The sequence below is a fragment of the Gobio gobio genome, assembly GCF_949357685.1.
Source record: "Gobio gobio genome assembly, chromosome: 17".
Taxonomy (NCBI): domain Eukaryota; kingdom Metazoa; phylum Chordata; class Actinopteri; order Cypriniformes; family Gobionidae; genus Gobio; species Gobio gobio.
Genome location: NC_137110.1, coordinates 13,534,899 through 13,560,855, shown reverse-complemented (window position 1 = coordinate 13,560,855; position 25,957 = coordinate 13,534,899). Strand labels below are relative to the sequence as shown.

At 38.1% G+C, this 25,957-nt stretch overlaps 1 protein-coding gene across 1 annotated transcript in view; it reads left to right on the top strand.

Annotated features, from left to right (window-relative positions):
- The window catches only part of srgap3 (SLIT-ROBO Rho GTPase activating protein 3), a 140,373-nt gene that overhangs the window by 34,349 nt on the left and 80,067 nt on the right, over positions 1-25,957 (top strand). The window contains exon 3 of the mRNA XM_079840412.1: positions 19,128-19,290. Coding sequence (XP_079696538.1) covers positions 19,128-19,290 — 163 coding nt within the window. The remainder of the gene's footprint in view (positions 1-19,127; positions 19,291-25,957) is intronic.

Below are 25,957 nucleotides of genomic sequence, written 5' to 3'. Positions count from 1 at the left end.
CATTTGTCTCAGTGCTCCTTCAATCAGAGCAGAAATAGCTGCTGGTGAATTTTAAATCTCTCTCCTGCTGCTGGATATAATCGTCCTTCAGACAAGGGTTGCTCCTCGTTCTGCAAAGTTTAAAGAAGTTGTTAAATGCCCATAGCATTTTACGCATTAGGACGTTATCTTTGGTTGTTAATTTTAAATTAAATACCCTTTTGAACGAAGTGTTTCCTCAAAAGAAAACATACTTTTGCTTCATGCTAATCCACGATAGCCAGTTCATTCCTCCCATTTCTAGACTAATTGACCCTTTTCTAACCCAGCCTGAAAAATGTTGCTCTACCTGAGCAACTGTTCTTATCGGACATGTTTTTCCTCTTTCAACTTTAAAGGGATAGTTCACCCAAAATTGAACATTCTGTCATTTACTCATGCTCATTCCAAACCTGAATGACTGACATTCTTCTGTGCAAGACAAAAGAAGATGACCAAATGTCTCATTTTTGTCCATACATTGAAAGTCAATTGTGTCTCATATATTGTTGTACCCCACTGACTTTCATGAGGTGCAGAGAAATAGTTGAAATATTGTTCAAAATATCCTCTTTTGTGATTTATATAATGATAGAATTTAACATTTGGGGGGAACTATCCCTTCAACACTATGGGAATTTAGTTTGACAAGTTTTAACCAACATGTTATAGAATATAAATATGTTATAATATGTTGATTCCAGTGACTGTAATGGCAAAATGAACTTATTTAGAAATACCATAGTATATGTGTTATAGAATGTTTCAGCAATGCAGTAAACAGCTACAGTTTTCACTTGCATGCAAGAAGACGTCAGGGTTGATTATTGGCTCATGTGGCATCAAGCCAACAATGGATTCTGAGTCTGCAGTAAAACTTCTGCTAACAAGACCTCAATTGGTCACAGTGTGATGTGAAAAATAAAGGATTCTACCAAGGCTAGCTCTGATATGTCCATAGAAACACTTTGTGACAGCTTGAGATAGATTTTATATTTTTCTGGTGATGATGCGAAAATCGATTTCAAGAGGTAAACTCTTTAAGATGTTTAGTGTCGGACTTTGTATATGTACTGGTTGTATCATGAATGTAGGTAGGTTTGTTTTGTGAGTGTATTGCAGCAGGATTGGCGGGATTTAATTAATAGCAGCTGGTGGAGGAGGTCCGTCTGCTGCTTGCTCCCGGGGCCAGTCTCACTGCACCATTGACTACATTACTGCAGACAACAATGAGGAACGGTAGCGCCAATGGCTGCTGCTCTCTTGGCCCCACGTCTGGCCTTGTCATTTTCTAGTTGTTTCTGTTTTTGTACTTCTTTTGCCCCCCCCCCCCCCCCCCCTTCCTCTTTCTTTGATATTTTGTCAGCTTTTGGGTTCTAGTTTTGCTGATGCAAACCTCACCGCAAGCTGAGCTGACTCATGCTAAGAAACAAGCACACGCAAATGCAGACGCAAACAAGTACGTACATCGACAACAAACTTTTGTCTTTTCTGTGGAAAGATGGACTCATTCAAATCAGAATCAGTTATATGGTCTCTTCACAAACAAAATGCAATAGTATGCACGATCAAAGAACGTGTCTTATTTTTCACCTAATAACTATTTTTAACACTATGCATGTCCCACTCTTTATTCCTCATTCATGAGTGTTTCTTTATCACTCTAAAGGTGTCAATATCTTTAAATAGTACTGCGTTTATATTAGGGATGCCACAATTCTCAATATAATATTGAACCGTTCGGTACGGCCTTCACGGTTCAATACGCGCTTGTGAATTGCGGTTTTTCGGTTTTGCATTTAATTAATTATTTTTCTACAAATTCTATAATTTGACTCCATCCCAATATACTGAACCACGCGACATACATTCACATCACACGTTAGTGGTGGAGTTACACTCACGGAACACTATAGTTATTCACAATCACGAAAGCTCATTATTTGCATGCATTTTACAGCCTTGCCGGTTAAACATGTGCTTTTCCGAGCGCGCGCACTAAACGCCTGTCAAGCGCGATTACTGGACTAAGTAGTCTTACTTTGCTAATACTGTCAAATACACACAAGGTTTACATAAACACAGTAGGTTATGTCTAAAGTGAAAGTAAAATCGGCGTGTGTCTGTAGATTAGATGTGTAGAGGTCTTAAATTGACAACAGCGCAGCTGTCCTTAAAGGGACAGTTGAACACGTGAACACGCTGTCCTTAAAGGGACAGTTCACCTCTAAAATGATGTCATTATTTACTCACTCTAATATTGTTCCAAACCTATATTCATTTCTTGATGACAGAATTTTCATTTTTGAGTGAACTATCCCTTTAATGTTAATACAACAACAAAAGACAAAGAGAAAATCACTCAATGCTCTTGACTGAAAAACTTTAATACATTAGCTTTAATAAGAATCATGTATATTTTATAGAGAAGTCTATGTAGTGTTTTAATTTTACATTTATTCATTCGATTTCATACTTAAATGCTGCTGTACTGCTCTGAGCTGCCAGTGTAAATCTTTATATATATTTATTGTATATTTTACAATACACTAGGAATGTGTACAAGGATTTTTAAGTAAAGTTTTAAGTTTAAGTTTTTCAATTCTTTTAAGTAAAATAAATAAAGAAAATAAAGAAATTAAAAAATAGTATTTTTTCTCCTTAACCTCTTGCTGTTCCTGTCGCTTAAAATAGAATAGAAAAAAACTGATGTGACAAGCCATCAGAACCGAACCGAAACGAAAACCGTGGTTAAAAACCAAGGTATGTATTGAACCGTGGACTAACTGTATTGTTGCATCCCTAGTTTATATATATAGATATACATACTACCCTTCATAGGTTATTAATGTTTTTAAAAGACGTCTTATGTAAGCGGCAGCCTCCTGCAGTCTCTCTTAAAGCCAACACGGAAGTGACTTAAACTGCAATTCATCGACTGGCCGCTAGAGACAGGCTCCAAAAGGGAGTCCAATTTGTATCTCCCCCTTGTTAAAATGCCCAACTTTACGGCAGAATTTTTTTTACAGCCTTGTACAAAAAGTGGTTTTGGTCTATATAGCTATTTTTGCCCTTCATGACAACTGTGAGGGGGTGAATTGTTTTTTATAACTCCTCAGTTGAAATTATATTAAGCTTTAAAGTTCCTCATAATTAAGGGCGTGGCAACTTGAGTGACAGGTGGATTGCCATTTGTCTGCTGTCTGTTAGCCATCACGTGCTGCCAATATGGCAATGGCCACTTTGAGGCTTCAAAATGGCTCTTCAGAACCCTACGGCTGACGTCACGGACACTATATCTATAGTTTTATACAGTCTATGGTCAAATCCAATGCTGCATTTGTTTGTACAAAAAAATAAGACATTTGTCTGACGCTTCTGTTGTGCAACGAATCCTCCGCCACGGCCCTGTCAGTCTTCTCGTCACGTGATCAGTGGCAGTGCTGTGCAAGCGCACTATGGTCGACTCGTACAGCTCGTGTTGGATGAGCTGATGAAATTGAAGTGACCATTATCCACTGGAATAAAAAAAAAATCTATAAACAGCAAAAAGACAGTGGAGGTGTAATGTAAACGTTGCTGTGGCATATTAATCCGTGTATCATTCGTTCAGTAATTTTTTTATTTAATATTTAAAGTTGAAAAATTAGAAATGTAAATTATGTTTTCTAATTTTTTTAAATGACTGAACGAATGATACATGGATTCATATTCTATCCTAACTTCACCCTCACACTCCGTCATAACAATTTGACGCAAGACAGATTTTCACCTCGACGAGAAAACACCACATCGCTATAATCCGCATGTATAAAATATTTCATGTAAATTACTTATGGGTTAATATGTTGTACAGATGAATAAACTGGCCAAAGTGAGTAACATTAAATGAGATCTATGTAAATTAGCACTGATTAAATAAGCCTGTCACATAATCAAGGGAACATACTTAAAATCTCATCACATTTTAATTTTGTGGCGAGATCTCGTCACACCCCTACTGCTTAAAGTGTTAGTTCAGCCAAAAATGTAAATTTTTCCATGATTTACCCACCCTCAAGTCATCCTAGGTGTATATGACATTCTTCTTTCAGACGAATAAAGTTATATTCAAAAACGAGACAACAATTCACTGCCATTATAAAGCTTGGATTAGCCAGGACTTTTTTAAGTCCATAAAAGTGCATCTATCCATCATATAACTGCTCCACACGGCTCCAGGGGGTTAATAAAGGTCTTCTGAAGCGAAGTGGCAAGTTGTGTAAAAAAAATATCCATATTTAAAACTTAAAATAACTAGCTTCCGACGGAAAGCTATACGCAATTTGACTTACGCAAAAGAGTAACCCCTGACGCGATGTATAGATGGATTGCAAGCTTTGACGCCTATCGCGGATAGTGCTGGGCAACAAACTCAAGCCCCTCTTCTCTTATATTGAAATCCTCCGCCATTTATTTTTGATTCATGACCAGTGTTTTGTTTTGCTCTATCCTCTGCGCTTCTGCGTTCGTCAATACGCATACGTCAAGGGTTCAAGGGTCAAGGGTTGCTCTTTCGCTGCAAATCGATGCATACCGTGACCACCGGAAGCTAGTTATTTTAGTCTATAAAGTTTTAAATATGGATATTTTTCTCACACAAAACTTGCCACTTTGCTTCAGAAGGCCTTTATTAACACACCGGAGCTGACTTTTTTAATATAACTCCGATTTTATTCATTCGTCTGAAAGAAGAATGTCATATAAACCTAGGATTACTTGAGGGTGAGTAAATCATGGGCTAATTTTTCTTTAGAATTTTTATTTCTGGGTGAACTAACCCTTTAATATTTTTTGTCAGCCCTTTAATAATTTTGTCAACTGTAACTGTGACTTTTTTCAGGATTCTTTGATGAAAGATGGAAATCTTTTGTAGCATTATATCTTTACACTTTAGATCAATTTATTGCATCTACACTGAATAAAAGTATTTTTTTTTTTTTTTTTTTTAAATCTTACTGATCCCACACTTTTGAACGGTAGTGTATGTTGTTTACAATAAGGTTTCATTTGTTAACATTAGTTAATATATTAACATGAACTAACCATGAGTAATACATTTGTTACTGCATTTGTTAATCTTTGTTAACGTTAGTTAATAAAAAATCCAGCTGTTCATGGTTTGTTCATGTTAGTTCATAGTGCATAAACTAATGTTAACAAGATTTTAATAAAGTATTAGTAAATGTTGAAATTAACATTAACAAAGATAAATAAATGCTTTGTAAGTGCAGTTCATTATTAGTTCATGTTAACTAATGTAGTTAACTAATAAACCTTATTGTAAAGTGTTACCATGGTTTTGTTATTTGAGAAGAAATAGGAAAAGCAGAATAATTGGAAAGTCAATCATACAGTTTAGTGGTCATTTTTAGAAAAAAACAAAAACACAATTACATGATTTGCAAATCAGAATCAAATATTCTGTTCAGGAGCACTGTGTAATAAATAATATACTTAATGTACAATTATATCTTCCTCGGCAACCAAATTCAGTAATTTTCTACATTAACTGTCTGTACTGACAAGTAAGATTTAACATGTTTTGCAAGATTAAACAAATACAATTATTTAATCTACAAATATGTAATACCAATTTGCTCATCTTTTTATTTATAGGGGTAAAAATCCCTGCATTAAAAATCCTATGTGGTTCTACTCAGACCATGACATGACTAGAGGAGATAAGGTGTGTACAATGGTGTTATTAATGGCCGTTAGTGTGTTTGTGTCCGTGTGTGAGTGTTTCAAGTCAATAAATACCTTTCACTATCACCACAAAGCAGACTTGTCATCCACGCTGGGTTTTACCAGTCAGAATACAAACTCTGCATGCATGTGTGTGTTTGCAGACATTTAGCTTCATTTTTACCCGATTTCCTGTTCTTATCTTTCCTTGTTCCTCGGCTTGCATGTGTTGTTATTGCAGTCTCATTTGATGCGTATTGGTGCTGAGACTTGCAACACACAGTACCTGAATACTAATCCAACATGCTCTGCAGTTCAGCTCCGTCTCTATGCATTAAACCAGGCGTAGATTACTTCTAAAGTATACATGAATGAGGGTCGAGGCTTCTGCATTTATTTTGCCGGGTAGCTTGGCTGATGGAAATGAATGTAAACTAAATGACCTCTAGGTTGTTTTGCTAGGCTGAAATTACAAAAAAGGCCATTGCCTACGCAGGGGTTTTTTAATGCATAAAAGAGAAAGCATTGGAGAGAATGCATTGAGGGCACTGATTGCACGACAAAAATAAGTAAGAAAAGCATTTTTTGCAATGTTTTCAGTCCAAATATCTAAAAAATCTTACATTAAGATTTACTAGACAAACAAAAGTTTTTGTTAAAATAAGCAAAATAATCTGCCAATGGGGTAAGCAAAATAATCTTAATTCAAACAGAAAACAAGATTATTTTGCTTACCCCATTGGCAGATTATTTTGCTTATTTTAAGCAAAAACTCCCTTAATTTTGAGTTATTTTCCCCCAAAATAAGACAAAAACTTTTGCTTGTCTAGTAAATGTTTCTTAATGTAAGATATTTTAGATATTTGGACTGAAAACAGGACAATACAAACAAGCTAATATAAAAATGTGTACTTGTTGCTCACAACAAAACACATTGCCACTGTTTGTACCAGTGAATCGACCCAAAAAAGAGGGAAAATACATTCTTCTGTCTAAAACATATATTCTCTTCCATTATCCAGAAAGTCTATTTCTGCCAGATGTTTAATTATATGCATGTGGATATTGCTACATTAATCAGAATTGAACAATTCTGTGCTGTTGCAGTGACATGAATTATAATTCAATTAGTTGATTTAAATAGCATTTTAGTAATTCAGAATATTAATGTAATTAATAACCAGAGGACACATCTTAAGTACTTCCTGTAGAGAAACATGAATATATTCCAGTATTCCTAAAGAAAAGCTCATGTAAACCAGAATATGGGAAAATTAAGTGCATGGTTAAGTATGTTCCCCTGATTATGTGACAGGCTTATTTAATCAGTGCTAATTTACATAGATCTCATTTAATGTTACTCACTATGGACAGTTTATTAATCTGTACAACATATTAACCCATAAGTAATTTACATGAAATATTTCATACATGCTGATTATAGATGTGGTGTTTATTAATTAAGAATTAATTCATAATGCCATTAAAATATCATGCACCGATCAGGCATAACATTTTGACCTAATATTGTGTTGACCCCTTTTTGCTGCCAAAACAGCCCTGACCTGTCGAGGCATGGACTCCACTAGACCCCTTGAAGGTGTGCTGTGGTGTCTGGCCCCAAGATGTTAGCAGCAGATCCTTTAAGTCCTGTAAGTTGCACATCCCACAGATGCTCGATTGGATTGAGGTCTGGGGAATTTGGAGGCCAAGTCAACACCTCAAACTCGTTGTTGTGCCCCTCAAACCATTCCTGAACCATTTTTGCTTTGTGGTAGGGCACATTATCCTGCCGAAAGAGGCCACAGCCACCAGGGAATACCGTTTCCATGAATGTACATGGTCTGCAACAATGCTTAGGTAGGTGGTACATGTCAAAGTAACATCCACATGGATGCCAGGACCCAGTGTTTTGCAGACGAACATTGCCCAAAGCATCACACTGCCTCCGCCGGCTTGCCTTCTTCCCTTCTTCCCATAGTGCATCCTGGTGCCATGTGTTAACCAGGTAAGGGACTCACACGCACCCGGCCATCCATGTGATGTAAAAGAACTTGATTAATCAGACCAGGCCACCTTCTTCCATTGCTCCGTGGTCCAGTTCTGATGCTCACGTACCCACTGTTGGTGCTTTCGGCAGTGGACAGGGGACAGCATTGGCACCCTGACTGGTCTGCGGCTATGCAGCCCCAAACGCAACAAACTGCGATGCACTGTGTATTCTGACACCTTTCTATCAGAACTTCTACAGCTCTAAAATAGCTTGTCTGTTTAATCGGACCACACGGGCCAGCATTCGCTGCCGATGTGCATCAATGAGCCATGGCCACCCATGACCCTGTCGCTGGTTCACCACTGTTCCTTCCTTGGACCACTTTTGATAGATACTGACCACTGCAGACCGTGAACACCCCACAAGAGGTGCAGTTTTGGAGATGATCTGACCCAGTCGTCTAGCCATCACAATTTGGCCCTCGTCAAACTTGCTCAAACCCTTATGCTTGCCCATTTTTCCTGCTTCTAACACATCAACTTTGAGGACAAAATGTTCACTTGCTGCCTAATATATCCCACCCACTAACAGGTACCGTGATGAAGAGATAATCAGTGTTATTCACTTCACCTGTCAGAGGTCATAATGTTATGCCTGATCGGTGTATGTTAGAAGATATGCCTATGGGGCAAAGTAGTGCCCACAGTCTGCCAATGCTACAACCATCACACATTGAATCCAGACCGTCAATGGTGATATCATTGTAGTTTGCATACCGATTGGTCTTCATTCTTGCATTTATTTATCTACAGCTGCCTTTACATAGCAAAGATGCATTATGTGAACTGAAGCAATCAATAATATGAGAGAATTCGAAACCAGACCTGTTCGATTATCGTGATTTTCGATGTTTGAATATTTAGCCATCTCTTTAATATTTGGGATTGTAAACAAAGCAGACCGTTATGAGTATTGTACGAAAGGGATTGATGTTTTGGGCTAAGATGCAGTTCTGGTGTAGATGTGGCAGCATGCAGACTCGATTTGCTGCAGCCTATTGGACAGAAGCCTGAAATCAAACTGCCCTGCAGTACGTTCCTGCTGCATTCCGCTGCTCGCACGGCAGCACCTGCCTTCCACCTCCGGCCTTCATTCACTCACTGCCAAGCCTCTCAGAGAGCATGCCAAGGCCCTTGGGATCATATGTGCTTGGAAAGTCAATCTCTCAGACTTAGACATTAAAGGATTAGTTCATCCAAAAACGAAAAATCATTTACTCATTCTCATGGCATTCAAAAGTCAAATGACTCTTCAAAACGAGACATTTGGAATAATTTGATGGTCTTTTCCACGCAATTACTGGTGCTTTCAAGTTTCAAAAAGGATGCAAAAGCCCCATAAAGTACATAAAAAATTGCTCATATTTCAACCCTTCTCAAGTCATACAGTAGCTCAGGCCAACAGACTGAATCACGTTCTTAATCACGACTATTTTCGCACCCATTGGACCATTAAAGAATCCGAAGTAGTGATTTTTTTTTTCCTTCTGTATTGTGACGTACATCTGATTTCAAAGGGATATAGGTTAAGACTTGTGAGGGGCTGAGTTTAAGATGACTAAATGATTGGAGAAGTCCGTCATGCATCACCAGAGTGAAATCTGTCGATTTAGAGACATTTATATGAAACATTTTGAGGTCAACATTTTGGATGAATCGCTCACAATAAGATCTACAGTATAACTTGTATTTACAAAATGGAAACGGTGAATGAGCCAACACTAATTTTCTCATGAGAATGAGAAACAGAACAATATTTTCTATGAATAATGACTTTTTTCTCATACAAAGCTTTAATTTGACTTTGAAAGGGAACATGGAATTTATGATATTAGTTGTTTTAGAGTTTGACAGCCCCAGGCTTTATTTACTTCATTGGAAAAAATGTTTGAAAAGTGTCCAGAATAGTCTTTAAAAAAATCATATTTAGTGTTTTTGACAGAAGAAAGAGAGTCATACGGGTTTGGAATGACTTGAAGGTGAGTAAATCATGACAGAATTCACTATTCCTTTAAAGCTGAGTGCAAATGAAACGTTCAGATCTTTTGGTTTTGGTTCCCTGAATATGGCTAATAATGTAAGATTAATGAGGTCAGAATCATCAGCAATGAGCTTTTGAGCTAATCCTTGTCCTACCATTCACTGCTTTGAGGAAATTCTCTGCTCCCTCTCTCTTCTCCAGCCCTCTCATGGGGCTACAGCTGGGAGCAATCATACATTGGTGGCCTCATTTTGCGTGTTTGTGGATTGGGGGGTGTTATTGGGGGGGTTGGTAGGCCGGCAAAAAATGTGCAATTTATTGAAGCTTACTTAAAAGGCGGAAATACATTTGAATTGGGGAGCGTATGCCCCCGTTTCTCTTTCCACTACGGTTCCTGATTTGGCACTTGATTCTTTCCCCTGCTTTTCCGTCAGGAGATAAGCTTGAGCAAGCCACCCCAGACTGGATTAAAAGCTCTTTGATAAAGCAGTATCGAGCTTGGCTCATAAGGGAAAAAAATACACTTTCTTGAATAAATATTGTGCCAGGCGGTGAGTGTGATTTGTATGATTATGTTTTATGGCTTGTGCAGCTACAGTATAATGAAGCTAAGTGTGAAGTGATTTTGAACCCCACTCATACTCTGTGTGGGTGTTTTTAAATACAATACCACTTATCACTTCTTAGCATAGGATTAGAGATATTTAGATCACTTGCATAGCCTTAAAGGTTAGAAAAGACACAATAATTCACACTCCGAATGTATCACCATTTTATCTATGTACATATTACATATGCATATACCTGGATGCTTCTGCACATTTTAATTTGTAGTTGGCCTACTATACACATATAAGCTTGCACTTCATACCCATGAATTAAACACACATATCCCTTACAAAAAGATACAGTGATGGTACCACCACAGAAATCATACTTAATGCTCCGATATACTTATGGCGAAGGTATTTTTCGTTCTTCGTTTAGGGGTAAAACAAAGTATGAAATGCGTGACCAGCAATATACTGTTAACGGACATCTGACACCGCCGACTCTGCTGAGAGTGAAGTTTAGATGAATATGTAAATATGTGCTGCGTACTTTCCTGTCAAATAATAAAATAAACACAAAAGAATTGAGAAAGCAGCATTTTAATAAAGAATAAGAAAAGCATCATAGCAACATGGAAATGTTTGCATGAGCTCTACAATTCGGTCACGTCACGTTTATTTATATAGCACTTTATACAATAGATTGCTTAAAATCAAGGAGTTCTACCCATAGACTGTAAGGGTGCTTTCACACTTGGTTCGATTGCCTGGACCGAACCCGAGTTTGATTGCTCCCCCCTCCCCCTGCCCCCGCAGCAGCTGTTTACCCAGCGAGCGTGAAGGCGGCAAAATGCATAGCGTTGCTCCCCTCACTTTTATATTTTTGTTTTTGAACCGTTGGTTTTGTTTCCATAGCTTCAGTACGTAATGACACTTCAAATGTACTGCAAATGCTCTAAAGAACGCTGAAGACGAGCAGAAATGAGATCTACAGCTCTCTGCTTGCAGTACGTCAGTCACGCTCGCCAGGAAAATTAGTGAAACACACACAAACACAAATTTTTTTTTTTTTAACACGATTGCGTTCACATCAGCTGCCAACCGTACCGGAGTTCACATGAACCGTCCCCCAGACTACCCTTTTTAAGCGGACTCGGGTATGGTTCACAGGAAGACAGCGTTCACATCATCCAAACGAACCGAACTCTGACGTCAATCGAACCCGGGTGCGCACCAAAACTGCTAGTGTGAAAGCACCCTAAAAAAAGATGGGCGACGCCCCCTCACTATCTTCCATTGTAGAAAAGCTGCCAATGAAGCCGCCAATGTCCGAATATGGCACTGACATATTGCGCTGATTAGGGACCTGCGTCTGCGCAGTAGTGACTTCGGGACCTGAGTCTGCGCAGTAGAGAGCAGGAAGTAGAGCGCAATATCAAAACCCCGACCACACTCCCACAGTATCTGTTAGTACAGTTTACTGCAGGACAACTCGTAATGTCGGTGTGAAATAAACAGTTATGGAAATGTAGAAATTAAAGTTAAAGCTCCAATTTCCCTGAAAATCCCCCAAAAAGTCGGTTGGTTTCTGTGCTTCAGTGACAACTTCACTCAGAGAGGCTGTCAATCACAACTGTCAATTATGACGTCACATCCCTGTTTTTATAGCATCAAATAACTAGCTAAAACCAAATTTAATTTAAAAAACGAAGATTTGAACTCACATCAGCGTGATTAAAAACTGCCTAAATTGACAGAAACCATCTTTGGAAAAAAATCATTTGAAGTGTAATTTGATTTGTTTGGTTTGTGTGATTAAAATACATGGTGGGGGCGGGGTTTATGAGCTATACTGGGACCAACCACCTGCGGGCGATCGAGACGCTTTGGCTTTTTTTTTTTGTATGTTTGCGGCAACCTCCCGCAGTTTCTCTTGAAGCCAATACGGAAATGACTTCTGAATAAAAAAATCTGTATCGAAGTCTATATTGAAGTCCCAAAACGAACTCCAAACGAACTTCGTTTTGGCATGATTTTGTTCGAAATGATGTTACATCATTTTGTTCTTTGATTTCGCTTGAAGTATATCAGGGCCTTTACTCATTCACACACAGTCATTTCTCTCTTTTAATTCTTTCTGACTCACCGGGCTGCAGAGCTGTGAAATACTGAGAGTCTGAGAGGGTTTGAGAGTTGTTTACAAGGATCCAATATGTGGAGATTAAGAACAACACGATGCTCAGTTCTTACTGGAAACCTCTGAGGATCGGTGTGTTTTGTGGATCAATGGCACTTGATTGAAGTTGCTTATCATGTGTGTTTATATTTATGTGCGAGTACTACAATATACCCGGTAGAATTACTGTCTAGAGTGATGTGAAATAACGAAACCCTTATCTTTTAGTTTTCAAAGGCTTTTTATCAAAAACATGGTCATCATGTACTCACTTTCATCTTGTTCCAAACCCATGTGAATGTCTCTCTTTTGTAGATCACATGATGGTCATTAATGTTGTTAGAATTTTGGAAAACACTTTTATTTGCTCCATTTTTGGATGTAGTACTGCAAATGTACAAAATAGTTAAACAAATCTATGTAACTCAACAAATATTGGGAAAAGTAAGAGTAAACTAAAATCATGAACTTTCACTCAACTCAGATGTACTTAATTTATGAAAATGCTCAAATGCTTACTGAAAAAAAATGGTGTTTTGAAGGAAACTGTTACTTTGCATTTGTTATTGAACATCATAGGCAAGTGTTTACAGCCAAGATATGATAAGAACTTTATTTAAATACTGTTATTGTGCTAGAGGCTTTTTTGTGGACTAAAGTGGCCCACAAAAAGGATATCACCAAATTCCAGAAGCCCTTCTCTCCTGTCACAAACAATCACGGCACAACGTGGTGTGTAGCTTGCCCAGGGCGGCTGTCATGTGGTAAAACAGCTGACTAGGCTATATATTTTTATAAGCTGAAAAGAGCTTTCCATTGGCAGATAGACATTTTATTTAAGGTTACATAAGAAGAAAATCATATATATGGTTTCAGTAGTTGTATTTGAGTTTGTGCGCTACTGTTCTTTGTAGGCATGAGAATCTAATAATTTTGATTCCTTTTGACAATTCTGGTCCTCAACGATTCTATTTATGATTATTCTGAGGATATGACGAACATAATGACGTGCAGTTAATTCAGTAAAACAGTTCAGTGGATCAAGAACCACTCTGAGATTCAGTGAGTTAGTCGTTAGACTTATTCAGACTGATAACTAATGAGTCTTTTTTACCCGTTCATTTGAACAGAACCAGCTCAGTAGCTTCATGAAAATAATTGGTTTTGGTGTTTACTTCTGTTTAAATGGAATAAGCAGACTTTGAACCAATTTTTGATCTCCAACCCTAGTTGGATGTGCATCGTCTCTACCCATCTACGGTTTTTAACTACACATGCCTAAAAAAAAACACAAGTATATGAGAGCCTCAGCATTGCACTCTTGTTTCAAAGGCTTTGAAATTAGATTAAGAGTTCTATGTGATCTTTGGACCTTTGTATGTATTATAGACCATGAACATTGAAAAAAAGCAATTGGAGAAATGTGATTATGAATCATATGATCCTTTTTTCAGGCCGTGATTGTGGAGTCGGGCTGTGCTTTTGATCTATTTTTCTGAATATTGAAAAAAAGTATAAGAGAATAAGGGCCAGAGAATGTCTTTCTGCCTTTTTGGATGAAGATGATTTCTAATCTACCCTATGGCCTAGTGCTACAATTGCCTGTTTCAAAAGCAAGGGTAAAAAAAAAAAAAAATTATAGTAATTTTGCACAGCCACACTTTGCACAGAGTTGTTAGTTTTTCTGCGTTCTTGGTGATGGGCACATTCTTATTTCCTTGCTGCGGCCGTGGTCTGTCATATTGCATTAATCTTCTTCCTCTTCCTCATTTTAGTAAATGCAGTGCAAATCTTCTGCATATATAGTTTATCTATAAGAGGAAGCTATGCATGAACAGATAGCACTGCTTATTGAGTGTGTCTGACAGTGTGAACTGGAATGCATTTGTGTTTTGCAAGTGACATGATATTCTCTCTTTTTTATTACATATCCACAGCGGTGTGTATCAGTTATTTCCAAACCTGCAAACTTTAATCTTGTGCATTGGTAATACCTTTTGTTTGCGTGTGCGATGGCAAAGCTGAATTTTCAGCAGCCATTACTTAAGTCTTCAGTCTCACATGATCCTTCAGAAATCAGTCTAATATTCAGATTGAATAAAAGTTTCAATAGTGAAAACAGTTGTTTTCTTTTAAAGGTAACCTGAGAAATATTCGATGAAATGGGGTTAAACTCAAATTAAAGGTGCACTATGTAACATTTCTTTCAGTAAAATATCAAAAAAACACTATATTTGTTATATATTTTGTTCAGTTGAGTACTTACAATATCCAAAATGTTTCCAACTATTTGTAAATCGTGAGAAATTGCTATTTTAACCAAGGAACCGAGACGTGCGTGGGAGTCGCCTGTCAATTGCGTCATATCTGCGTTACCCTCGGTTTCTGGTTTTATTTTGCAGAAACGCTTTACTCTTACTGCAGTGTGCAACAAGTATCATAGCAGCCGCTGAGCGAACGCACAGAGTAACTTCATAACATCATTTTCAATGCACTCAAATGTATCTAATATGATAAACAGAGCTGCGTTACCTCATACTCATGACCAGAGAAGCGGAAGTGGCATCGGCGACTGTGGCATAATAAAAGTCCTGTTGCTCATGAGGCATGTGTTGCATTCATCTTATTAACAATCTCTCCAGCGGCCTTGCTCAGCTCCACAACACTCGGTCCTGCTCTGCTTCATACTACAGTAAAGTTAAAGGGGTACTTCAGCTCTGGGAAGATGTAGAAATGTGAAATTATTTTTGAATTTGGTGCCTTCTAGACTGAGAAAAAACAGAACATTTATTTTTGTCTCATGTGGATGAAAGACAACAACTCGCAGAATGCACTTGCTTCGCTGCCGAGGCCACTCCCAAAGCCACGGCTACTGGTTATCACTTGCACACCATGACACCGCCCCCACCGTCGTTTTGATTTTCATACTAATACAATAATTTCGTTCAGTTAGAGAATACACACTACAATGTGCACATTTACATTCTGTGAGTGAGATCCCTCCCCTATGGGCGGGTTGATAACATGCGGAACTAGCTCTTGTAGTCTCTAGCCTCTGGCCAAAAAATCCTCAGATGACGCAAAATGACGATATTTGCGTCATCGGAGGATTTTTTTTCAAGAAATAAAGTGCATTATTCTCTAGTCTTATGGTGCGTTCACACAGGACGCGATTGTCGCGATTCGCGCGAGTGATTTACATGTTAAGTCAATGCAGAGACGCAAAATGGCATTCTGCGGCGCGATTTGCGCGAATGACGTGGCGAGAATGACGTGAATTGAGCGTTTTGAACGCGGGAAAAATGCAAGTTTATGTATGATCAATAATACAAAAGTATAAGTAAAAGGTATAATAAGCTATACATGAAATAAAGCAAACAATTCAGTCAAACATTCAAAGTCAGTGCTAGTAGGCTACAACTGTAACGTACAGTTATAGCCTAAAAATAAAAAAGTTATGAAACTTCACTTTGCCCTCAGCCTTAACGATTTGCCAGGGAACAAATTATAGATCCATGAGACCAAAGATCGCCCGTTACAAGACGAATTATAGCTCGAGACACACCACAGAGACATCAGAGCCAGCGGCAGACGTCAGAAGGACTGGCAGAGGAAAGGTTGCTCTCGCTGGCGTTGACGAGCACTGACCGCCCCTGATCCGCTGGAGCTCACAACTCCGAAAACGCCGGATAAAATGTTCAAATAGGCACTCTTTATGTAAATAAACCACAGATTTGAGCTTTAAACAACTACATTATCGACTGAAAATGTCTTAAAACTACGTTTTGTCACACATTAACTGTAGATTTTAACAAAAAAAGACAAGTCCGGTGTGAACGCCACATTAGGGTGATATGAGGGGGAAAAGTACCATAATTTGAATAAACTACCGGGTTTCTACTGATACAAAGCTTAAAGGTCCCATGGCATGGCATTTTTCTATTATTTTATAATGTTTCCTGAGGTGTACTTATATTGTTAGTATGACTTTTACATCATAAAATGTCATAATTTAGAAATAAAAGGCATTTTTTCTATACTGCTGTTTGCCCTGTGGCTGAATGCCCTGCTTCAAGAGGCGTGTCTGCTGTGAGACTTCAGGAAAAACGCCCACTGTTGTGATTGGCTGACATCTTTGCATTTTAAATGAGCGGAGGGGGCGTGGTTTAACGAGGTCTACGAGGCACGAGCAGGCACGAGCTGCTGCCAGAGAGACGGATGGACCTGAGTTCACTTCACATCAGTTCTCAGCATGTCTGAACTGTTGTAGTTACAGCATATACTTCAGGTTATTAGTCTATTTCTAGTCGGAGGGGCTGTCACGCCGGAGGGGCGTTGAGTACACAGCGCAAACAAAGACACAACAGCAGTAATCGAATGTAATCCAGTTTATTGTGGGGCTAGGCTGGCTAGCCCGGATATGCTCACGCTTACCCCCCTTCTGCTTAATCTCACGCCGCGTTTGGTGCCTCCGCTGTGGGCCAGATGCAGTACTGGGGGTCGGGGATGTTGAAGGCCACCGGCCAGTGCAGCCCGAGCTTCGGCGTGTGTGAGGTTTATCTCTAAAGATGTTACTCTAGCCGATGTTGAGCAGAAACTCATGACTGTATGCACATTTTAGAACCGATAGACGCGACGAGGACGTAACAAAACACTGACTCACAAGATAGAAAACACGGAAACACCGTTCTGTCTGGAGAGAGAGAAGCCGCTGCGTGTGCACGAATAATAAATAATTAGCTACACATCAGAAATCACTGATCACAGATCAGAAGGAACTGAAAAAAGACTTCTGTTTTCATTTGTACATCCAAACACTGAGAAACTGCCAGCGTTCACTCGTTCACAAGCAATGATCTCTCTAGCGTTTGCATGGGCGTGCCAGATTCTCTGGGCGGAGGAAAGGGAGGTAACCGTTCCTGCTTGGACGTCAAACCAGGAGACTTCAGGATTGGCTCGTCTGGCCTGTCATTTTCTCAAAGGCAGAGAAAGACAGCCAGAACTCGGGTTTACACCGATCAACATTTCTATCCACTTGGGGACAATATTCAGGCTAGGGGAACTCATATTAATGTTGAAAAACCTCATAAAATGAAAATTTCATGCCATGGGACCTTTAATGCTAATCGCTGAAGTAACCCTTTAATAATCGCATCCATGAACATGAGTCCTATCCCGATTCTTTTCCACTGGCTGTGAGGTGAAGACCACATGATTCCCAAGATTCTCCGTTCAAACGTGGCGTCATCAAACTACACCTTTGTTTTGAATAGGCGACCTCTAGCGGACGGAAAAGTTACATAGGGCACCTTTAACTGCTACAAAATATTACATAATGTCCATATCAAATGACTACATTAGGTTACACCAAGAATAGTCATTTTAAAAATGACTAGAAATATCTGGTAGAAATGGCACCTTTTAAGATGTACATTAGCATCACCATACAGAATAAAAAAATGAAAATAACAATGTCCGCTTTCAAACAGGTTGTCCAAACAGCTGTTTACACTTTTGGAGGGACTTTACCTTTCGACGTACTTATAGATGTCTTTATATATATTAAGCTATGCAGTGTTTGTTTTTGGTAAGCTTGTCATTACCCTAAAGATCAGCATTAATAGGGTGCTGGTTGGCATATGCTTCTTTGTTTACTGTTTATCCTTATTTGAGGGCAGATTACAGGGCTAATAACGTTCGCCACATGCAGCAGGGAGATATACGTTCCTCATTAGCAGTGATTAGCATTTCACTAACTCTTGCAAGAGGCCACACTTTGATGTTCTCCCCCTAGTCCAAATACTCTCTGAAGTAATTGCCTTCGCTCCTCATGACGGTTATCCAAAGCCTCATCCTGCTATCTCTCGGCTTTTCAATACTCTCCACTCGGTTATTTATTTTTTTGCACTCTTGTTCTTGAGCTTGTTGATTGGTTAAGGAGATAGGACTAAGGAAAGAAGTGAAGGGTTAGCACAGAACACAAGCTTATGGTCCCCAAAGCTGATTAATTTCAAGCTAGGACGATTTCTGTCTTAGTGTCATTATTTTTAGCAGTGTTAAGGTATTAAGTGATCAGTGTACTGTCAGGTGTGTGTACTGTATGTGTGGTGTCAGAGACTGAATGGATAAAGAAAGGCTCCTATGATTTGAACTAGGAAGAACACCCTAGTAATGCTCAGAACACCCAAGCAACTGCATAGGAGTGTGCTTACAAACACTAGCAACCACCCACTATATTCTAGCATAATGTTGATGAGTTTTGTATGTGTATGTTAATGTTAAAATGAGAATCACATCATTTTAAATTGGTCTCCAACAATGTAAAATAGCAGTGAGGTGGACTGTCAGCAAAAATTGTGTTTTGGCAGCCAAAGTCACTAATAGTAATTCAAAATGTCTGCATTTGTTAGTTTTTCAGAAAATGATGGCTGTAAACAGAAGTTATGTGCTCAGCATAGGAGAATATTGTAAAGGCATTGTGGATTTTGTCTGACAATTATGGGAGAACGAGACGTTATATGGAGAACGAGTCAAACGTTTCAGCTGTACGGGAAGAAATGCAAAAAAGCAAGGTGACTTATAACATTATTTAACATTATTATCCCTTTCTCTGCCCTTCTAGGAAAGAACAACACCTTCTCTCTTCAGTAAACTGCTGGTATCTGGTTTTGAACCAGACTCGAAGAGAAAGTAGAGATCATGCCACACTCAACGACATTTACATCAACAATGTCATCGTTCGCCTGGCTCAAATCAGCGACGACGTCATCCGGCTCTTCAAAAAGGTCGGTATCTTTGACTCTCTTTGACTCCTTTTTAGTACCGCTTAGTAGTCTAATCAAATAATAAGTCATATGCATTGCATTGCGGGATACAGTATTGCATCGGTTTTGCTCTCTCGGAGACGGCATTGTTTTTAATTGGATATAGACTTGGTCGGTGTCGTGTCATAGCTGGGGACGTGGCGTGGGGGAAAACAGTCCATTCCCAGACACTGGAAATGCATGGTGTTAACCCAGTATAGCCTACATAGAATCACTTCTGCCGCTCGACAGAGCAAGATGTATAGAAAAAACTGAGCCGTATAGGGTCGGATTGTTCGTACAGTATCTGTGACTGGAAAAACGACCCAACGCAATGGCCAGAGGTGTCATTTTCTCGCCAAAAATGCATGCTGCTCCCACAAATATTACTTGCTTACTTCATAAATCACCTTTCATCATCTTTCGATGAAGACGTTTATTCAGTGTTCCTGAATTTAATGGACGTTTTTTCATGTATTTGTTTGGGCTTGAATATAGACATGATATGCGCAGTCTAATGTCAAACGTTAATTTACCGCAGTCCCACATTTAACAAACATTTGTCAGAAGCCTAAAATACAGTTTAATGATGAGCTGTTTGGCATCAATGACACATCAGGTTTAGATAAAGTTTAGACAACATTCAGTTTTCTGTTGTCTTGCATGCATGTAGCTTTATCTGTTTATTTAATCGTTTTTCTTGTTAGTACAGCCATGCACGAATGAATTAGTTCAGCATTTACATTTGACAAAGCAAATTTGGAGTTGACATGTCAGTGTCACAGTACTTCTCAAATTACTGACAATAGCAACGTTTTTTTTTTTTTGTTATCGCAACCGTCTTCATCAAAAGACTAGGCGATTTATGAAGTAGGCTATTATGACGTGTAATATTTCGGGGAGCATGCGTGAAAACTGCTTTAATGACAAGTCGACTGCTTTTTGACACAGTTCGAGTCCCGTGACAAACTTATGACTATATAGGTGTTTTTGTTTAACAAACTTTTGCCATCTCTTATTTTTTTCATCTTTACAATAATACATCATCATGTAGTGCAAATGTTTAATTGTAATCTACGTATTGCACAGGCTTTCGGAATTGATGAACGGCTGCGTCTGTTATTCGGCAGTCTAAAACTTCAGATCAGGGTTTTGTTTTTTGACTTATTAGAGGTGCAGAACACCACACAGCAACTTTTCGGCATTGCACCAAGCAAACATTAATCGTAATCATTACAAAAAGTAAAGATCAAGGTCTATGCGCGTTCATTCGAATGGATTGTTTTCCCTCACGGCATACACGGATATGACGTTTTTGTGGGCGTTCCCCGTAATGCCGACCAAGTCTATACATTGGTAACATTTTAGTTTGATTGTCCACTTTAGATATTCTACTAACTATAAGTAAGTTTGCAACTGCATGTCAAGTACCAGTCTTTAGAGTATTGGTAAACTGTCTTCTAACACTTTTTGATGGTACCCCAACAGACATTATATTGACTTATAATATACTGAGTAACTTTGCAAGTACATGCAAACTTATTCTTCTAACCCTAACTTAACAGTCTACTAATAGTACTTCTCTAATGAGAGTTAGTTGACATGTAGCTGCAAATTAACGTGAGATCGTTGACACTGTTGCACATTTACTTCCCCTTGTCTAAAGTGGACTATCGCAATAAAGTACCGCATACATGGGTATACGTTTATGCAAACAAGATGAGTCATCACATTTTTTGGTCCGTTCTCACCGACAGTTTTTTTTTGTGTGGACTTTTAGGAGTGCATCAGTATATAGAAACTGAACTAAATAAACTCCAAAGTTTTTCTAACATTGAACTTTTCCAAACATGGGAAATCGTAACACCCTCTGCGGATCCAAAATCATTATGTATTCTTTCACACAGCCAGGTGACTTCATACATTTGCTTGCATTCTCTTGGCAGACATTTTTCTTAGCACAGCAACGTCTACCTCCTACCTTCTTGCTTAGCTGCTGTGAGTTTCAGGTTGTGGTTTTAAATGCCTGCAGACGGTGTAGCTATACGGATGGTATGCTACAAAATGAATGGGCATGTCTAAATGCATGCTGTCTCACAGTGTGACTGCAGCCTATTTATGCACATCCTCTCAGAGTTAAAGTCATACTGTGGTGAGGAGTGCCGCCACTGGCTGTATTCTCCGTGGTGTGACTTCTGGGCTATATGAGTTGGAACGCTGTCAACACATAGCCCGGATTCCTGTGGTGAAATCCAAACACTACTAGCGTGTTTACACCTGGCTGCTTTTCCTGTAGGTGAGGCCCTGTGCTTCCAGCCTCCATTCATAGGAGAGTGGTTCAGTGAGGTGACTGTGAACCAATAAAACACACCGAGGGCACCTTGGGAAACTGTTAATTGCCTGCAGTGAGTGTACTCAAGGTCACCTAAGATACCCTACTCTGTATGTATGTTCGCTTGAATGCTGCTGTGATGAGACGGACCTATTTATAATTATGAGTGTTCATCATTATCATTTTTATCCGATTTTGATTCTAATCCACAAGTTTTCATTTAGATTCAGATTGTAATTCAGTTTTGATTTATGAGAATATTTCTGTTATAATGGCCATTTTGCTTATTAAAAAAAGAAATTCACTCACAGCTAATACCGTTAATAATACAGGGAACTTTATAAATGAGCATAGTACTAAAATAATAAAACAATAATGATCACCATTAAGTTTTTATAAAATATCAACAATAATCATAAATAATAATCAACAAAAATAAAAATGTACAGTATGTGTACCACTTGCAGAATCTGTGAAAATGTGAATAATTTTAACTAAATAAAAGAGATCATTCAAAATGCATGTTATGTTTTATTTAGTGCTGTCCTGAATAAGATATTTTACATAAAAATGTTTACATATAGTCCACAAGAGAAGAAAATAGCTGAATTTATTAAAAGGACCCCCGTTCAAAAGTTTATGAACCATTGATTATTTTTACTCTGTGTCGTTTCCTGGATAAAAACAAATATTTTTAAACAAAATAAGAAAAATTTGGACATCTTCATCCTGTTCAAAAGTTTTCACCCCTCGGCTATTAATGCATCAGTGAACGTTTGAACCTTTTTTTTTTTTAGTTGTTGTGTTTGAGTCCCTCAATCGTCCTCCGTGTGAAAAGATGGATCTCAAATTCATATAGTCACTGCTGGAAAGGGTTCAAATATGCAAAAGATGCTGGAAAACTGAGGAGTTTGAAGGACCTGGAGGATTTTTCTGAAGAACGTTGGTCCGTTTAACTGCTCAAGACAAACAAGAGACTCAAGAAAAACCCTCACAAAACAAAGAAAAACACCTGGGGATCATCCAGGGAACGACACACAGTATTGAGAATGAATGGTTCATAAACTTTTTAACGGGTCATTTTAATAAATTCAGCTATTTGTTTGTCTTGTGGACTATATGTAAATATATTCAGGACAGTACTAAATAAAAATCTTTCATTTTATTAAAATGATTCACATTTTCACAGATTCTTCAAGTGGTTCACATACTTTTTATTGCAACTGTATATGTGGATATAAACCTTTAAATTGCATTTAGTGTAAAACTATTACAACACATAAAATTATAATAAAAATGATAAACTTTAATTTTGTGAGTCTTTTTCAATGATTCATAAAAAGGACTGGAAAGGTTCATAAATGGGATCACTGGTTGTGTTGTACTTGTACGGTGTGTTTTTGATTCACCGAAAATAATCTATTTGAAAGAGTAAATCACAATTTACAACGTATTTCAGTTCAAATTCACCAATCACTTAGTTGAAGCTGATTTAAACTATTTTGAACAGTTTTCCTATTAACGTGTTTGCATATTGTTGAGGCTGTGTACTTCATGGTAATATTATTAAATGTCAGTCTCTGATTTAAGGACATTTTTGTTTACTTTTGAGGCTCATGGACAGTTGAATCACTAAAATATGGGTTCTGAAACCAGAGCAGTTGAGAATGACCAGTCTAGCAACATGAGTCTGCCATCTGGAATGATAATGAATAGCCTTCCTTACATCCTTAAGCTCTTATTTTAACCTTTTCATTCATAGCAGTTAGTAAACACTAACAGCAGTTTTGTCCACTGCAAAGGATTCTAGCACACATTGAGATGAGAAACTACACCTGAGGTCAGCTAAACGTTTCACTAGTGAGGATGAATGAATGGACGAGGGTGAATGAGCAGCAGAGACAGCTAGTTGGGAGCTCTAGCTTGATAGCATTTTGAGCGATCTTACACTATAGCGTTACCAGTGGCAAGATACTGCAGTGTGTCAGTGGCTTTGGCTCTTTCATAATGTTGCATCAGAGGTTTTCACTGAGAGCTTTTCTCATATATTCTCTGCTGATGATGATAATACTGATTCTCTATCCCCATGGCTTGATTTGGCTCAACAAAAGCATGAATTTGCAGTGGGTTTTGTGGGGAAGATAAAGGGAAAACCTCATTATCTTACAATATATAATGTCACATCTTGTTATAATTTAATGGGGGTTTTTTTTCCACTGAACATATAAGCTAGGCATTCATCCAAAATATTATATATATATAAAAAAGTTAAATATATTTAGATGACATTTGCTGTAATTTGTTGTGCTAGTGATAATAATAATAATAATACTAATAATAGAATTTTAAAAACACTAATAAAATTGTCAAATGCAAATCTTAATCTTAAAACAAATCTTACAATCTTTTTTTCAAAATATATGTTATGCCTAAATTCACTTTTAGCAAAACTTTGCTTTTATTTTTCTTCAATTTACCTAGACAAATCATTTACCATATTTATTGGTTTAATGCAATAACATGAAATTACTTATTTTTAAGTATTTAATTTTAATATTGTACAGCCCTCAATATAAACATTTCTCATCAAATTCTTTAAAAAAAATATTCTAAGCTGTACTATACATATTAATTTTGCATTTCTGTACTCTACTATACACCAATCAGGCATAATATTATGACCACTGACAGGTGAAGTGAATAACACTGATTATCTCTTCATCACTGCACCTGTTAGTGGGTGGGATATATTAGACAGCAAGTGAACATTTTGTCCTCAAAGTTGATTTGTTGGAAGCAGGAAAAATGGGCAAGCGTAAGGATTTGAGCAAGTTTGACAAGGGCCAAATTGGGATGGCTAAACGATCCAAAACTGCCGGTGTGGTCCAATCAAACAGACGAGCTCAAATTGCTCAATAAGTTAATGCTGGTTCTGATAGAAAGGTGTCAGAATACACAGTGGATCGCAGTTTTTTGCGTATGGAGCTGCATAGCCGCACCCCCCCCCCCCCCCCCCCCCCCCCCCCCCTGGTGCCCATGCTGACCCCTGTCCATCGCTGAAAGCACCAACAGTGGGCACGTCAGCATCAGAACTAGACCACGGAGCAATGGAAGAAGATGGCCTGGTCTGATGAATCACGTTTTCTTTTACATCATGTGGATGGTCGGGTGCATGTGCGTTGCTTACCTTGTTAACACATGGCACCAGGATGCACTATGGGAAGAAGGCAAGCCGGCAGAGGCAGTTTGATGCTTTGGGCAATGTTCTGCCATTTCACGCCTTTCATCAGATGCTGTGCTATGTTGAGGCTACATGTCACCTAAAGACAAAATCAATACATATGCATGAAACGTTGTGAGATGCTTATCCCATTAATGTGGATGACTGGATTTGTAAATTGGTTGCAGGGATAAGTGTGTATGTGCATGTACACATTCATGTGTAGAGAGAGATTATTTTTGATCCCTAAGCACAGGCCTGACTATACTCATGCTGTAGCCTTTATTGATCGCTAAGAATCACGGTCCATTATGCTTTACGAACATAAAAGGGCTTTGCAGGGCTACTGCCGTAATTCATTTGAGTAGACTGGGATCATGCTCACTCGCTATGTGTATTTTCAAATATGACAGCTCTCTGTTATATCAAAATATTACAAAATGTTATTTGTGCAAGATCATTCCAGTTGTGTTATTTATAAACTATTAGTATTCATTAATCTTTTGAGTTAGCTTTAATTTTTATATTTTCAGTTTTAGTTATTCATTTCATGTCCTTTTGTCTTTTTTAGATATTTCTATTGAGCTTTAATTTAATTGATTTTAATTTAAGTTTTAGTAACTAAAATGAATTTAGCTGCAGAGGAAACATTTCTAAACTTTTAAGTTTTTCCATCTTATATTAATATTTTATTTTATTTCAGCTTTATTTCAATGACCGAATTTTTTTTTAATACTTTAATTAACAATAACAACACTGCTCTTTGACAGTTGTTACTTTACGCAACATTTAACAGGATACATTTTTGTTTTGTTACATTACCGTGCATTTTTTTCATCTGAATTTTTTTGAGGAAGCACTGTTTCATCACAGAAAACGCATGATTCCTACGCACAGGTTTTGAACTGTTAACAAGGTGACGCTTGTACCTGTAGATTCTGTGGGTATGGGAGTTTTACTCCCACACTTTTGAATGTCGCGGTCTGGCTTTATATGATAAATGATAATTTTCACTATGCCCGGGAGCAGAAGCCACCATTATTCTAGATCTGTTCTATTCTAGGACGTAAATAATGTGACGCCGACGCGTCAACGCA